The sequence below is a fragment of the Brachyhypopomus gauderio genome, chromosome 6, assembly GCF_052324685.1.
Source record: "Brachyhypopomus gauderio isolate BG-103 chromosome 6, BGAUD_0.2, whole genome shotgun sequence".
Classification (NCBI taxonomy): Eukaryota; Metazoa; Chordata; class Actinopteri; order Gymnotiformes; family Hypopomidae; genus Brachyhypopomus; species Brachyhypopomus gauderio.
In genome coordinates, this window is record NC_135216.1 from 34,196,991 (window position 1) to 34,209,769 (window position 12,779).

General features: G+C 43.8%; 3 protein-coding genes across 5 annotated transcripts in view; 1 reads left to right on the forward strand and 2 right to left on the reverse strand.

Annotated features, from left to right (window-relative positions):
* Positions 1–7,203, forward strand: part of mif4gdb (MIF4G domain containing b) — a 7,793-nt gene extending 590 nt beyond the window's left edge. The window contains exons 2-6 of one of the 2 annotated variants that reach the window (XM_077010592.1): positions 3,216–3,334; positions 3,664–3,773; positions 3,928–4,083; positions 4,215–4,307; positions 6,321–7,203. In XM_077010592.1, the coding sequence (XP_076866707.1) occupies positions 3,253–3,334; positions 3,664–3,773; positions 3,928–4,083; positions 4,215–4,307; positions 6,321–6,548 (669 nt within the window). In that variant the 5' untranslated portion in view covers positions 3,216–3,252 and the 3' untranslated portion in view covers positions 6,549–7,203. Of the gene's footprint in view, positions 1–3,210; positions 3,335–3,663; positions 3,774–3,927; positions 4,084–4,214; positions 4,308–6,320 lie in introns of both variants that reach the window. The other variant, XM_077010590.1, reaches the window with a different exon arrangement.
* Positions 7,204–7,264: 61 nt separating this feature from the next.
* On the reverse strand, positions 7,265–9,378 carry mrps7 (mitochondrial ribosomal protein S7). Its single transcript, XM_077007890.1, has 5 exons — positions 9,236–9,378; positions 8,887–9,078; positions 8,348–8,411; positions 8,074–8,241; positions 7,265–7,785 (listed from the first exon to the last, which is right to left on the reverse strand). Exons 1-5 carry the CDS (start codon positions 9,277–9,279, stop codon positions 7,564–7,566), a joined length of 690 nt encoding a protein of 229 aa, XP_076864005.1. The 5' UTR covers positions 9,280–9,378; the 3' UTR covers positions 7,265–7,563.
* A 116-nt stretch (positions 9,379–9,494) lies between these two features.
* tmem220 (transmembrane protein 220) lies at positions 9,495–12,474 on the reverse strand. 2 transcript variants are annotated; one of them, XM_077010597.1, is made up of 6 exons: positions 12,322–12,474; positions 12,064–12,093; positions 11,910–11,970; positions 11,679–11,802; positions 10,051–10,110; positions 9,495–9,886 (listed from the first exon to the last, which is right to left on the reverse strand). In XM_077010597.1, exons 1-6 carry the CDS (start codon positions 12,400–12,402, stop codon positions 9,754–9,756), a joined length of 489 nt encoding a protein of 162 aa, XP_076866712.1. In that variant the 5' UTR covers positions 12,403–12,474; the 3' UTR covers positions 9,495–9,753. The 2 variants fall into 2 exon arrangements, with proteins under 2 accessions (XP_076866712.1, XP_076866711.1); XM_077010596.1 differs by having other exon boundaries at positions 12,271–12,469.
* Positions 12,475–12,779: the final 305 nt, after the last annotated feature.

Consider the following 12,779-nt stretch of genomic DNA (forward strand, 5'->3'; position numbering starts at 1 on the left):
TGTTTGTGTATGCTCGTGTGTGTGTGTGTGTGTTTGTGTGTGTGTTCGTTTATATTTGTGTATGTTCGTGTCTGTGTGTGATTGTGTGTGTGTGTTCGTTTATGTTTGTCTATGCTCGTGTGTGTCTGTGTTTGTGTGTGTGATTGTGTGTGTGTGTTCGTTTATGTTTGTGTATGTTCGTGTGTATGTGTGTGTGTGTGTGTTCGTTTATGTTTGTGTATGCTCGTGTGTGTGTGTGTGTGTTTGTGTGTGTGATTGTGTGTGTGTGTTCGTTTATGTTTGTGTATGTTCGTGTGTGTGTGTGTGTGTGTGTGTGTTCGTTTATGTTTGTGTATGTTCGTGTAAGTTCGTGTCTGTGTGTTTATGTTCGTGTGTGTTTGTGTGTTTGTTTATGTTCGTGTGTGTTTGTTTATGTTCGTGTGTTAGTGTGTGTTCGTGTATGTTCGTGTGTGTCCATGTGTGTTAGTGTGTCATTGTGTTTGTTTATGTTTGTGTGTGTGTGTGTTTGTGTGTGTTTGTGTGTGTTCGTGTGTGTTTGTTAATGTTTGTGTATGTTCGTGTGTGTTCGTGTGTGTTTGTGTATGTTTGTGTGTGTTTGTGTGTGTTTGTTAATGTTCGTGTACGTTTGTGTGTGTTCGTGTATGTTTGTGTGTTTGTTTGTGTGTTCGTGTATGTTCATGTATGTTTGTGTGTGTTCATGTGTGTTCGTGTATGTTTGTGTGTGTTTATGTTCGTGTACGTTTGTGTGTGTTCGTGTGTGTTCTGTTGGGATTTTTTCTCCTGACCCAGATAGGCCCCAACACTGCCCCGATGAACCGATTGCCCCGATGAACCGATTGGTTTTGACTGAGTGACCCAAGCAAAGTATTGACACCAAAAGTTCTTTTTAGATCAATTTATATAGAATATAAGCAAGTACAAAATAGCCAAAGTATACATGGTACAAACTCTCCAGTGCACTGGTGCTAGTTGCCTAGAACTCTACCTAACCCAAGTGGATCTCAGCAGCGTCCAAGCAAAAAGTCTCCCGTGCTGGGCGATGTCCTCCCTTTCATACCTCATATCTAAGTTTCGATATCTGCCCCCACCTTTGCTGCTCTTCCTCAAAACCCCCCTGCTCCACTCCAGTTGTCTGCCTGCTTATCTCAAAACTGCTTGCCTTACATTTTGCACTGAAAGGGCTCATTCTGTTCTTCTCAAGGCCACTGTGGCCTCTTCTCTTCTTCTCTCTCACAGTCTTCCAAGAAAACATTAAGTTTCATTTTGCCTTTAAGTTAATTTTTTCCTACAGTTTGTGTTCGTTTGTGTGTGTTTGTGTGTGTTTGTGTATGTTTGTGTATGTTTGTGTATGTTCATGTGTGTTTGTGTATGTTTGTGTATGTTCATGTGTGTTCGTGTGTTTGTGTGTGTTTGTGTTCATCCTATAATGTGCATCGCTTCCAAAGACTTCGAGGTGCAAATTATCTGGTTTGGTTAATAATTCAAAACTGTGATCTTCATGTCTGTAATCCGATATAGTTAGATTGATGCTGTATTCAAGTTCATCGCCCTGTAGCTACAGCTACATACTAACCCAGCTAAACTTAACTAGCCTAGCCAGCTGCTCATCGCTAGCTGTCGTGGCTTTTCTGTGTGCAAGCAGCGATGAAACTAGAAAGTTTGTGTAGTTTTTCTTAATCTTGGCATCTTGTTTTATAGCTACATTGGTCATTTGTCACTGTGGGACTCTTGTGAGTCTCTTGAAAATATCTCCCGCTAAACGAATCCTGTATATCCTCAGTCGAGTAAACACAGCATTATAACGTTAAGGTAGCGGTCCGCTTCTCAGGTGTGTCCCATATAAACAGTGTTGGGAACGTTACTTTAAAAAAGTAATTAGTTATAGTTACTCACTACTTGTTCAAAAAAGTAACAGAGTTAGTAACTGAATTACTCTATAATAAAAGTAACTCGTTACCAGGGAAAGTAACTATTTGCATTACAGTTTAAAAAAGTTTTATGCCAATGAATAAGGATTTTTTGAAAAAGCTGTTTTCACAGTCATTTGAAATGAGTAGATCAGAAAGAAACTTTTGATATTTATTGCACATCAACAGACCAGTGCAGGATAAAATCCTTTAAAATCCCAAATCTTTGTAAAAAAAAAAATTTAAAAAGCAAAAGTAAACAGTTACACTATATAAAGTGCATTTACATCTATCAAATTAAATTATCTCAACCTGAAACAACTGGTTTGTTCACAACAGAAGTAAACTTAACAATTAAACCTCTATTCTTAATTAAATAAATCAAATACCCTGTCTGGTAGACATTCAGGAACTTCAAGTATTTTCTTAAATAATGTTTATATCGCCACCATGAAAATGCTCATTTTTCTTCGGCTTGCTCCTGACTCGCCATTTCTGCCTCTTCTCCGTTTGTGTCGTGTGTCACTGGCGTGCTTCGGCGCGCGTGTAACAACACTGGCTCTGATTGGCTACCATAATGCTGCCTTGTTACTCCTCACTAGCCTGGGCGGCGGTCCGCTCGCATTACTGTTAGTATATCAATATATAGTAACGCACCGCTTTTAATGACCAGTAACGTCAATGGCGTTGTAACGACAGGAAAAGTAATTAATTATATTATCCCGTTACTGACAAAATGACGCCGTTACCTAACGCCGTTATTTTTAACAGCGTTATTCGCAACACTGCATATAACCCTATAGTACATGTGTGTCCTGTATATCCCTGTAGTACAGGTGTGTCCCGTATAACCCTGTAGTACAGGTGTGTCCCGTATAACCCTGTAGTACAGGTGTGTCCGTATAACCCTGTAGTACAGGTGTGTTCTGTATATTACTGTAGTATATGTGTGTTCTGTATAACCCTGTAGTACAGGTGTGTCCCGTATAACCCTGTAGTACAGGTGTGTCTGTATAACCCTGTAGTACAGGTGTGTTCTGTATATTACTGTAGTATATGTGTGTTCTGTATAACCCTGTAGTACAGGTGTGTCCCGTATAACCCTGTAGTACAGGTGTGTCCGTATAACCCTGTAGTACAGGTGTGTTCTGTATATTACTGTAGTATATGTGTGTTCTGTATAACCCTGTAGTACAGGTGTGTCCCGTATAACCCTGTAGTACAGGTGTGTCCGTATAACCCTGTAGTACAGGTGTGTTCTGTATATTACTGTAGTATATGTGTGTTCTGTATAACCCTGTAGTACAGGTGTGCTGTGGTGCTCAAAGATCATATCCAGAAGAGAATGGAAGATTCGTCAATACAGGAGTACAAAATTCAGTCTTTCGATATGGAGACTCAAACGCTGCTCAAAACGGCTCTTAAAGGTAATATACGAGTCATCAGTTAGTACAGACTTTTGTCATTACTGTGCTTATGTCTACAGTGTGCCGACAGTAGGATTGGCAGTGCACATCCTTGCAGTACACAGACTGTAGGAAATTGCTAATGTTTAAAAACAGTCAAAAACACTGAGTGGGTCTTGGTTATTTGTGGTTTGTGTAATGCTAGTGCTATGACGTTAGTGACTGAATAAACTCCCTCACTCACTCGCCTGTGGGGAACTTGCCCAGCGAAAGAGTTGAAAATCTTGAACCCTTTGATGGATTATAATTTTTTTAATGATCTGCTGAAGACAAGTGGTTTACACCATTAGATCCGGGCTCTGTGGACCTGGAGAAGGTGTCCAACGTCATTGTGGACCAGTCCCTGAAGAACCAGGTGTTCAGCAGGGAGGCTGGACGGATCTCCTTTACTATCGTCCAGGTAAGTGTGTTAATCACGCAGGGGTGGGGGGGGGGGGTGGGGGGTGGATGGCCTGTATGTATGTATTTATGTTTATAGAGTTCTTACAAAATATTAGTGCTTATTGTGTAAGGAACGTCATACTAGCTCTGGTGCTCTTGGGTGCCCCCTGCAGGCGGAGACCAGACAGAGCGGAGGCAACTTGTTCCGTCGGAACCTCCTGAACCGACTGCAGCAGGAGTTCACAGCCCGCGAGGAGACGAGGAGGAGGTCCGTGCAGGAGTGGGTGTGCTACGTCTCCTTCATCTGCAACATCTTCGACTACGTAAAGGTGAATGCTTGGGCTTGGCAGTGTGGCATGTGGGCTACAGTTCTTTCTAAAGATGTGTGACACATACTAGGAGAGCTTTAGGACCCTGTGAGGAATGTGATGGCACAGAAGGTGTGCGTCTTCAATCGCAGGTGAACAACATGCCAATGGTGGCACTGGTGCACCCAGTGTACGACTGCCTGTTTAGACTCGCCCAGCCCGACGCACTCAAGAATGAAGAGGAGGTGAGCTGTTGCTCGTACTAATACTAGTACCACATTTCTACTGCTGCTAGTACTAACACTAATACCACCATTACTACTGCTGCTCGTACTAATACTAATACCACCATTACTACTGCTGCTAGTACTAACACTAATACCACCATTACTACTGCTGCTCGTACTAATACTAATACCACCATTACTACCGCTGCTAGTACTAATACTAGTACCACCATTACTACTGCTGCTCGTACTAATACTAGTACCACCATTACTACTGCTGCTCTTACTAATACTAATACCACCATTACTACTGCTGCTTGTACTAATACTAGTACCACCATTACTACTGCTGCTTGTACTAATATTAGTACCACCATTACTATTGCTGCTAGTACTAATACTGTCAGGGCTGGCTCCAGGGCTACCCCGCCTGCCACCACAGGAGGGGGCTCGCGAGTCAGTTCCCCGACAGAGACGCAATCAGCAGTGATGACCTGCAGCTGTCTTCCCTCCTATTTAAGGAAGACAGTTGCAGTGTTTCCCTGCTGAGTTGTCTGATGCCACCACATGAATTCTCGCAAGTCAGCATTAGTGATGGGCAAATGAAGCCTCTTGAAGCAATGAAGCTTTCCAACCCTTTGCTTTGCAAAAAGGTTCATTACTCGAGGCTTCATTCATCACTCACTAGTGACATCTGCTGGTGAAAATAACAGCCTCGTCATTCAGTTGGATCATACTTTCAAAAATTTGTAAATGCAATATTGTCACAAAGTTTCAATCAAACTCATGTTTAGTAACAGAAGAATCAATTAAATCATGTTTTAATTATTAAAATGATTTGTAGCCAATCTAATCCTTGACCATTAGTGGTTGTGTTGGGTTTTCTTGTATGTCACATGGACTTATTTGACAATGAAGATATGTTGTACTTTACTATATTGGGAATTGAGTGATTGTTGAGGCAGACTGAATATTTTGAGTTAGAAAATGATTAAAAAAAAAAAAAAACAGAATGTGTTTTAAATAATTGCTTCTTGGGGGTTCTAGATCTGGTTTGGCAGTCATGGCCTGGTGGTTAGGGAAGGGAAGTGGTTAGGGAACTGGTCTTGTAACCGGAGGGTCGTGGGTTCGATCCCCAGACCTGAGGCCATGACCGAGGTGCCCCTTAACCCTCAATTGCTCACTTATATAAAAATGAGATAAAATGTAAGTCGCTCTGGATAAGGGCGTCTGCCAAACGTAAAATGTTTTTAACATTACAAATAAGGTTTGCCTCTTCCAATGGTTTTTAGTCTGTTTTTGATGTGTGAATCTGATATACATCCTGATCAAACAAAAAAGAATTTAGAACGTTCCAGATTTTAAATTTAACCACCTACTACAACCCACGAAGCAACAGGGTTCATAGCGCTTTTATTTTGAAAAACGATACGCAAAATGAAGCAATGACGTCGCCGATGTAATGCGAGGCCTCGTTTGTTGCTGATCACGTGATTTTGCTCAATATGACACAAGCTCCGAAGCGGGGCTTCATCGGACACGCCCCTTTTTACTCGGTACACGTCTCGAAGCCTCGCTTCAGATGTCCCATCACTAGTCAGCATTTCTCTTTGGTACATGTTCGCTCGCCCTTGTGTGTTCTCTCTCCAGCTCTCCAGTCTCTTGCCTTGTTTTTCCAAGTCCTTTACTTCTGCGCCGCTTCCTGGCCTACCTCAAGTTTTCCTACGCTGTTTCTCTTCTTATCTCTTTGTTATTTTTTTAGGAAGATTTTTGTTTGACCTTGTCTGCCTCTGGCTGCCAGCTTCTTTCCTGGCCTCTTTGGTTTTCCTGTTTGTATTTTTACACGTTGAGTTTTCTCCGTGGGTTTTTTGTTTCCCGTTTTTTCTCTGTGTACTTTTTTTCTCATTTTGCTGTTATTATTCATCGTCTTTCTTTTGTCTCGTTTCCCGTGCTGTTTTTACGGAGATCTCAGTTTGTTACTACAGGTGTGTGTGCCCTGCCCCTCAGGTGTGTGTGTGCCCTGCCCCTCAGGTGGACTGCCTGGTGCTGCAGCTCCATCGCATTGGTGAGCAGCTGGAGGCCTTGAACGCCCAGCGCATGAGTGAGCTCTTCTTCCTGCTGCGGGACGCCATCCTGCTACTGGACGGCCTCAGCTCGCTCGGCCGCCTGCTGCTCCTCGAGGTCCTCGAGGTCCGTGCCAGCGGCTGGACGCTCAGTGACCCCGCCAAGAAGTACTACTACAGCGAGGTGACTGACTGAGGCCTCAGCCAATCAGGGGCTGGGAGAAGGAAGTCTATTGGACACTGTGTGATAGGGGTTGGGTCTAGTGTTGGATTTCTGAGGGCAGATGCCTGTATGTAAAGCAACAAGTTAAAAAAATGTTCATGTAATTTTATGTAATACAGGGTTCCCACAGGTCCTTGAAATCCTTGAAGGTTTGGGCTCATCAGCATGTATCCACCCATGTCCCCAGAAATGGGAATGTTCCAGCTTTTGTGTTTTAAATGGTCCTAATGTCACTACAGGCTCTGGATGCTCAGTGGTCCTGAGGTTACTACAGGCTCTTAAATTTGAATCCCAGGTTCATCCATAGATGCTAATGTAAGAAGCCTTCTGTTTACCTACTTAAATAGGTTAGTTGAAACAGACTTATTACCATTGTCCTCTGCAAAGCTTCTAATAAGGGGGCAGTCAATGATAAACCAGTTGTACCATATTTTTATACGGATTTCACAAGTAATGTTTTTCTAAAAATGCTTCCTTGCAAAAAAAAGGATCTTTGTATATTTGTATTTTCCTGTTTTGTAAGTGAGATTTTAAATCATGACAAGTTTTTTGTATGTTTCCCTTTAAATGTAAATTTGACATCCGATATTTGAAAGTTTACAGTGTTCAAATAAAGTTATCAAACTAAGGTTGATAATTTTCCTTGCACCAACACTTTTACTCTTAAAAAATATAAAGTAGAGAAGTGACAGAGTTCAACATTTATTAAATTGGTTATAATAGAAAAACATAAATTTATATTAACATTATTACAGCGGCCAGACTTCAGGATAACGTATGATTCCAGGATTCAAGGTTCCTGTCTTAGCGAGTTCATTTGGGCTTGAGGTTAAAGTAGCAGCAGAGCATCTTTACTCGGGGTCCGGCTCGGAGCCGTCAGGAGCTAAAGCGAACGTGAGAAGCCCCATCACGCTCTTTTCCTGCATCAGTCCACAAATGCCTCACAGCCCAGCCAGTGTGGAGGGGGCCCGGGGCCACGCCTTCCCCACTACAACCAGCGGTAGTGGGCGTAGGCCCTGTTGGCTTCGGCCAGCTTGTGAAGGTCGTGTTTGCGTTTGACGACGTTGCCCTCGTTGGCGAAGGCGGCGAGCAGCTCCTGCGACAGCTTCTCGTACATGAGCGTGCGCCGGTGTTTGTTGTCCCGGCACTCCGTGATCATCCACTTCATGGCCAGGAAACGACGCCGGTTGTCCGTCAGGGGAACAGGAACCTGGGCAGAGAGAGAGAGAGGGCCCCCGAGCGTCAGCATGGCAACACCCACACAGCTGATTCAGTCTAGGACTTAAGTTGAGTTTAGTAGAGTCTCAGGTGGGCAGGTTATGGTTTAAAAATACTTAATACTGACAAATAAAAAACACACAGTACTAAAGTCTGTCAATCAAGGCCTTCCGCTGGGATTCCTACCCCACACAGGCCTCAGAGCTGATGTTAGTAGAACTACTGCTCGGCAGTGTGCATGTGAAACCACAGAACACGCCCCAGACGCCCAGAGCCCAACCTGGTAGGTCTTTCCTCCTCTCTTGATGCTGGTCAGGCCAATGACAGGCTTGCAGTTCTCTATGGCCTCCTGGAAGATGACGTAGGGGTTGCACTCGATCGTCTCCCGCTCCGCCGCCTGACCCTTGTGGTACTTCTCCACCTGCTTCCTCTTAATTGCCTCCAGGGTCTGGTGTGTTAGAGCAGCCAATCAGAGCCCTGGACTGGAACTCAACCAATCAGAGCCATCCGTGAACTGGACTTTACAAGCGTCTCTGGAGACGCCCCTTCTTTACCTGAGTCATGAGTCCTCGGGCCAGGATTTTATTTCCATCCCACATCATCATGTTGATGAATTTGCTATGGAGTCAAAACAAAAACAAACAATATTTAAACCTGTAGCTGTCACTGGGTGAGAGTGTGAGTGACCTTGTCATTCTGATCAACAGCAGTGTATGCACAATCATCCAGTGCAGCGCTGCAAATGTCACACTGCACTGCTGTTTTAACTGTGTCTGTGTAGTCTGTCCTCTATAAGTTGTACAGCTGTATTTATACTGAATCACATACACTAGTGTCTACATCCCTTTCGCCTTCAGAGTACGTAGTAAAATATGGGGAACGGTGAAGACTTGAGAGAGAGAGACACTGTTCTAAGATAACTACCATCTCATACTACTGCCCAAAACACCTAGTGCGCACAGACTTATAAACAAAGTTGGACTGTGTTTTGATCCCCCCACCTAATTCATACAAATGAGCTGAAAGCAGCAGATAAAGGTAAAGTCAGCCCGACCACAGGACGTGACCACAGAACCGACTGAGCCCAGATCACCTCAAGACGGGCTCGTTGAACGGGGAGCTGGTGGCGCCGGACGGGGCCGCTTTGATGGGCCGGGTCGCCTTCAGCTCCCTCTGCTCCCTCTCCGTCGGGCTGAGCTCCGCCTCGGGGACCGTGTACGCCTCCTTCCGGATGTCCGGGTCCAGGTAGTGCGGGTTGTACCGACTCCACCGGACCAGACACAACCTGGACGGACATGTGGAGACACACACAACCACATGTGCACATTACAGATGCGGCTCGGCCCGTTAGCTGGTATAAAACTCCCAATGCCGCACATTTTAACGTTGACAGTAAACTACACATCTCGTACATGTACGGAGAGTCACGATATTGTATTTACCTTGGAGTCCAAGGTTTCAAAAGACTTGCTATGGTGGAAGCCATGTTGGAGAATGCGACGCAGGCTCGTGAAGGACCTCGACTGTGGTCGTCCCTAACGCTGCCTGCTTAAAAATAACGCACGCCGTTTGACGTCCTTAGAGCGCCCCCTCCCGGTCATCAAAGGATATGGAATATTCAGGTACTATACAGCCGAGCTGTTGAACCCCACTGTGCCACAGTGCGCAATTCTGCACTTAAAAAAAACCCACAGCTCCAGATGGTGGAATGACAAGTTTAATGCAGGTTCAGAACAAGCAGGGGAACTGTAAACAATTAAATGATTTGCTCATATCATTAAAGTGACTTTCTGCAAATAGTAATACTGCATACAGCCTGTAATTTGGCATATGTGGGTTCCCTCATTTCATCCATAGCTTCACAAATCAACAGTTGCACACAGTCAACAGCACCAAGACGGTCACAGAACACAGCCCCAACATTAAACAAGGTGGCTGGGCTACAGGTGAAGCACATGAGTTATAGAGCAGTCGTACAGTGTTCAGGCCAGTCCGTCCTCAGTTCTTTATTGATGTAGTAGTAGGTCCAAGCTCCGATTGGAAAGACGGCGACACCAGCAGCAGTGAACAACCTCAACCCCCCGACGGCACTTCTGGAAGAGAGAGGTGACAACATAACACACACGGAAGAATACCGGCTATACCCTACCAAGACTACATAGCAGCTTTGTCCACCAGGTGGCGCCTTAGCTCTAAGCCCAAAAGGAGCGCTTAATCAGCAATGATTTAAAGGTTTAACTGGATCCATATCTCTCACCGTCCAGAGTGTCTGCACAACATCAGCCAGACCACCGTGAGCAGGAGGCCACAGAACTCCCTGCGAGACAGAAAGCAGCATCAGCTCACACTACTGGGAGAACGTCACAGGTAGCAGGACCATGGGAAACCTCCAGATCATAAAAAAACACAAAAGCCCCAAGATCCTTTTGAGCAGCATGACTGGACAACAGGAACTTGCTGTAATAAACAGATAATTATGTGGACTAGTCAATATTGGACAAATACTACTGCTGCTACAACTACTACTGCTATTACTACTACTACTACTACTACTGTTACTACTGCTACTACTGCTATTACTACTACTGCTATTACTACTACTACTATTACTGTTACTGTTACTACTACTACTACTACTACTATTACTACTACTACTATTACTGTTACTACTACTACTACTATTACTACTACTATTACTACTACTCCTACTACAATTACTACTACTCCTACTACTACTATGACTATTACTACTACTACGACTACTACTACTACTCCTACTATTACTACTACTACTACTCCTACTACTACCCTTACTACTCCTACTACTACTCCTACTATTACTATTATTACTACTACTACTACCCTTACTACTACTCCTACTACTACCCTTACTACTCCTACTACTACTACTACTACTACTCCTACTAATACTACTACTACTACTCCTACTACTACCCTTACTACTCCTACCATTACTACTAATACTCCTACTACCCTTACTACTCCTACTACTACTACTACCCTTACTACTCCTACTACTACCCTTACTACTACTCCTAATACTACTACTACCCCTACTTCTACTACTCCTCCTACTCCTACTACTACTATTACTACTACTACTACTACTCCTACTACTACTACTACCCTTACTACTAATACTACTACTACCCTTACTACTCTACTACTACTACTACTACTACTACTACTATTACTACTACTATTACTACTACTCCTACTACAATTACTACTACTCCTACTACTACTATGACTATTACTACTACTACGACTACTACTACTACTCCTACTATTACTACTACTACTACTCCTACTACTACCCTTACTACTCCTACTACTACTCCTACTATTACTATTATTACTACTACTACTACCCTTACTACTACTCCTACTACTACCCTTACTACTCCTACTACTACTACTACTACTCCTACTAATACTACTACTACTACTCCTACTACTACCCTTACTACTCCTACCATTACTACTAATACTCCTACTACCCTTACTACTCCTACTACTACTACTACCCTTACTACTCCTACTACTACCCTTACTACTACTCCTACTACTAATACTACTACTACCCCTACTTCTACTACTCCTCCTACTCCTACTACTACTATTACTACTACTACTACTACTCCTACTACTACTACTACCCTTACTACTCCCCTTACTACTAATACTACTACTACCCTTACTACTCTACTACTACTACTACTACTCCTACTACGCTTACTACTACTACTACTACTCCTACTACTCCTACTACTACTCCTACTACTATTACTACTACTACTACTATTACTACTACCCTTACTACTAATACTACTACTCCTCCTCTCCTGGCGTGTTGCACATTACCTTCCCTCCTCTTGGTGGAAGATGTGTGTAACTCCGTCGTTATAGAGCACCCATCCCAGCACAGCTCCAAGGGCGGTAGCCATCAGCACATACAGATCAGCAACTCTTCTCCATGGAAGTGTCTCTGCAAGAAAAAAATACTAAAAAATCCAGGGTGCATGTACAAAACAGATGCAATTACGCAGTGAGTCCGCTATACGGCGCTGTTCTACAAATGTATTCCGCTTATACCTGTTATTTGTGGTCGGCAGCTGATTAAAAAGCACAATCCCGCTGGGATGGCATATCCTACCTGTACGAAAAAAGCAAAACTTGAAAAACCACACACACACAGTAAACTGAATATACTGAGCAGGGCTACATGTTTAATGGTTGGCAACCTCACCATCCATAATCCCGCGTCAGGGTCGTTTATCTGTGAAACACAGAAAAGTCTCAGTTCATAACTGAAATGATCAGAGGAGGAGAGGAGAGGAGAGGAGGAGGGGAGAGGAGAGGAGAGGGGAGGAGAGGAGAGGGGAGGAGGGGAGGAGAGGAGAGGAGGAGAGGGGGAGAGGAGAGGAGAGGAGAGGAGGGGAGGAGAGTGTCTTGCCTGCACGTAAGTTGCTAAACCGAAGAAAACCGACATCACCAGGTTACACACCCGCCACAGCTGCGTGGTCTTGTCGGCCGCCATGGCACTCAAGCGACACCCCCTGAACTTTGAATCGGCCAACATGTCCATGTCTTCATGTCCAGGAGAACCCGGATATGATCAGAACCACCATGGCCGTATGGGACATGAAGTCTCAGCAGGAGTTTGGTGTCCCCCTGAATTCCTACACTATCTGATTTCAGCTCTGAGATAACCGGGTTGCTGCTTCCTCCTCCCAAACATTATGAGCTGCTTTAGTGATTTCACATTTTTATTTCACCTATATATTTACATTTGCCCATCTCTGTCTAAAAGCAATAAATATGAGCACTTGTACTACATTGTCCTTGATCGGTCATATAATTAATCAGACGTGGCAATTAATAGTATAATTCAGATCCTGTTTTATTATAATCGCAGGAGAGGGGGCTCGAGGGGGCTCGTAGATCATTATATCTTTATATATT

Bases quoted from the DNA above. Each gene is read 5' to 3' on its own strand.
- mrps7 (XM_077007890.1), bottom strand. From the start codon at position 9,279: ATGGCTTCCACCATAGCAAGTCTTTTGAAACCTTGGACTCCAAG. The intron at 8,412-8,886 runs GTGATCTGGGCT...TTGACTCCATAG, and splicing joins TTCAACGAGCCCGTCTTGAG to CAAATTCATCAACATGATGA. The intron at 8,242-8,347 runs GTAAAGAAGGGG...CTAACACACCAG, and splicing joins CCCGAGGACTCATGACTCAG to ACCCTGGAGGCAATTAAGAG.
- tmem220 (XM_077010596.1), bottom strand. From the start codon at position 12,402: ATGGACATGTTGGCCGATTCAAAGTTCAGGGGGTGTCGCTTGAGTGCC. The intron at 12,094-12,270 runs GCAAGACACTCT...TGTGTTTCACAG, and splicing joins GTTTAGCAACTTACGTGCAG to ATAAACGACCCTGACGCGGG. The intron at 10,111-11,678 runs GTAATGTGCAAC...TCTGTCTCGCAG, and splicing joins TTCCACCAAGAGGAGGGAAG to GGAGTTCTGTGGCCTCCTGC.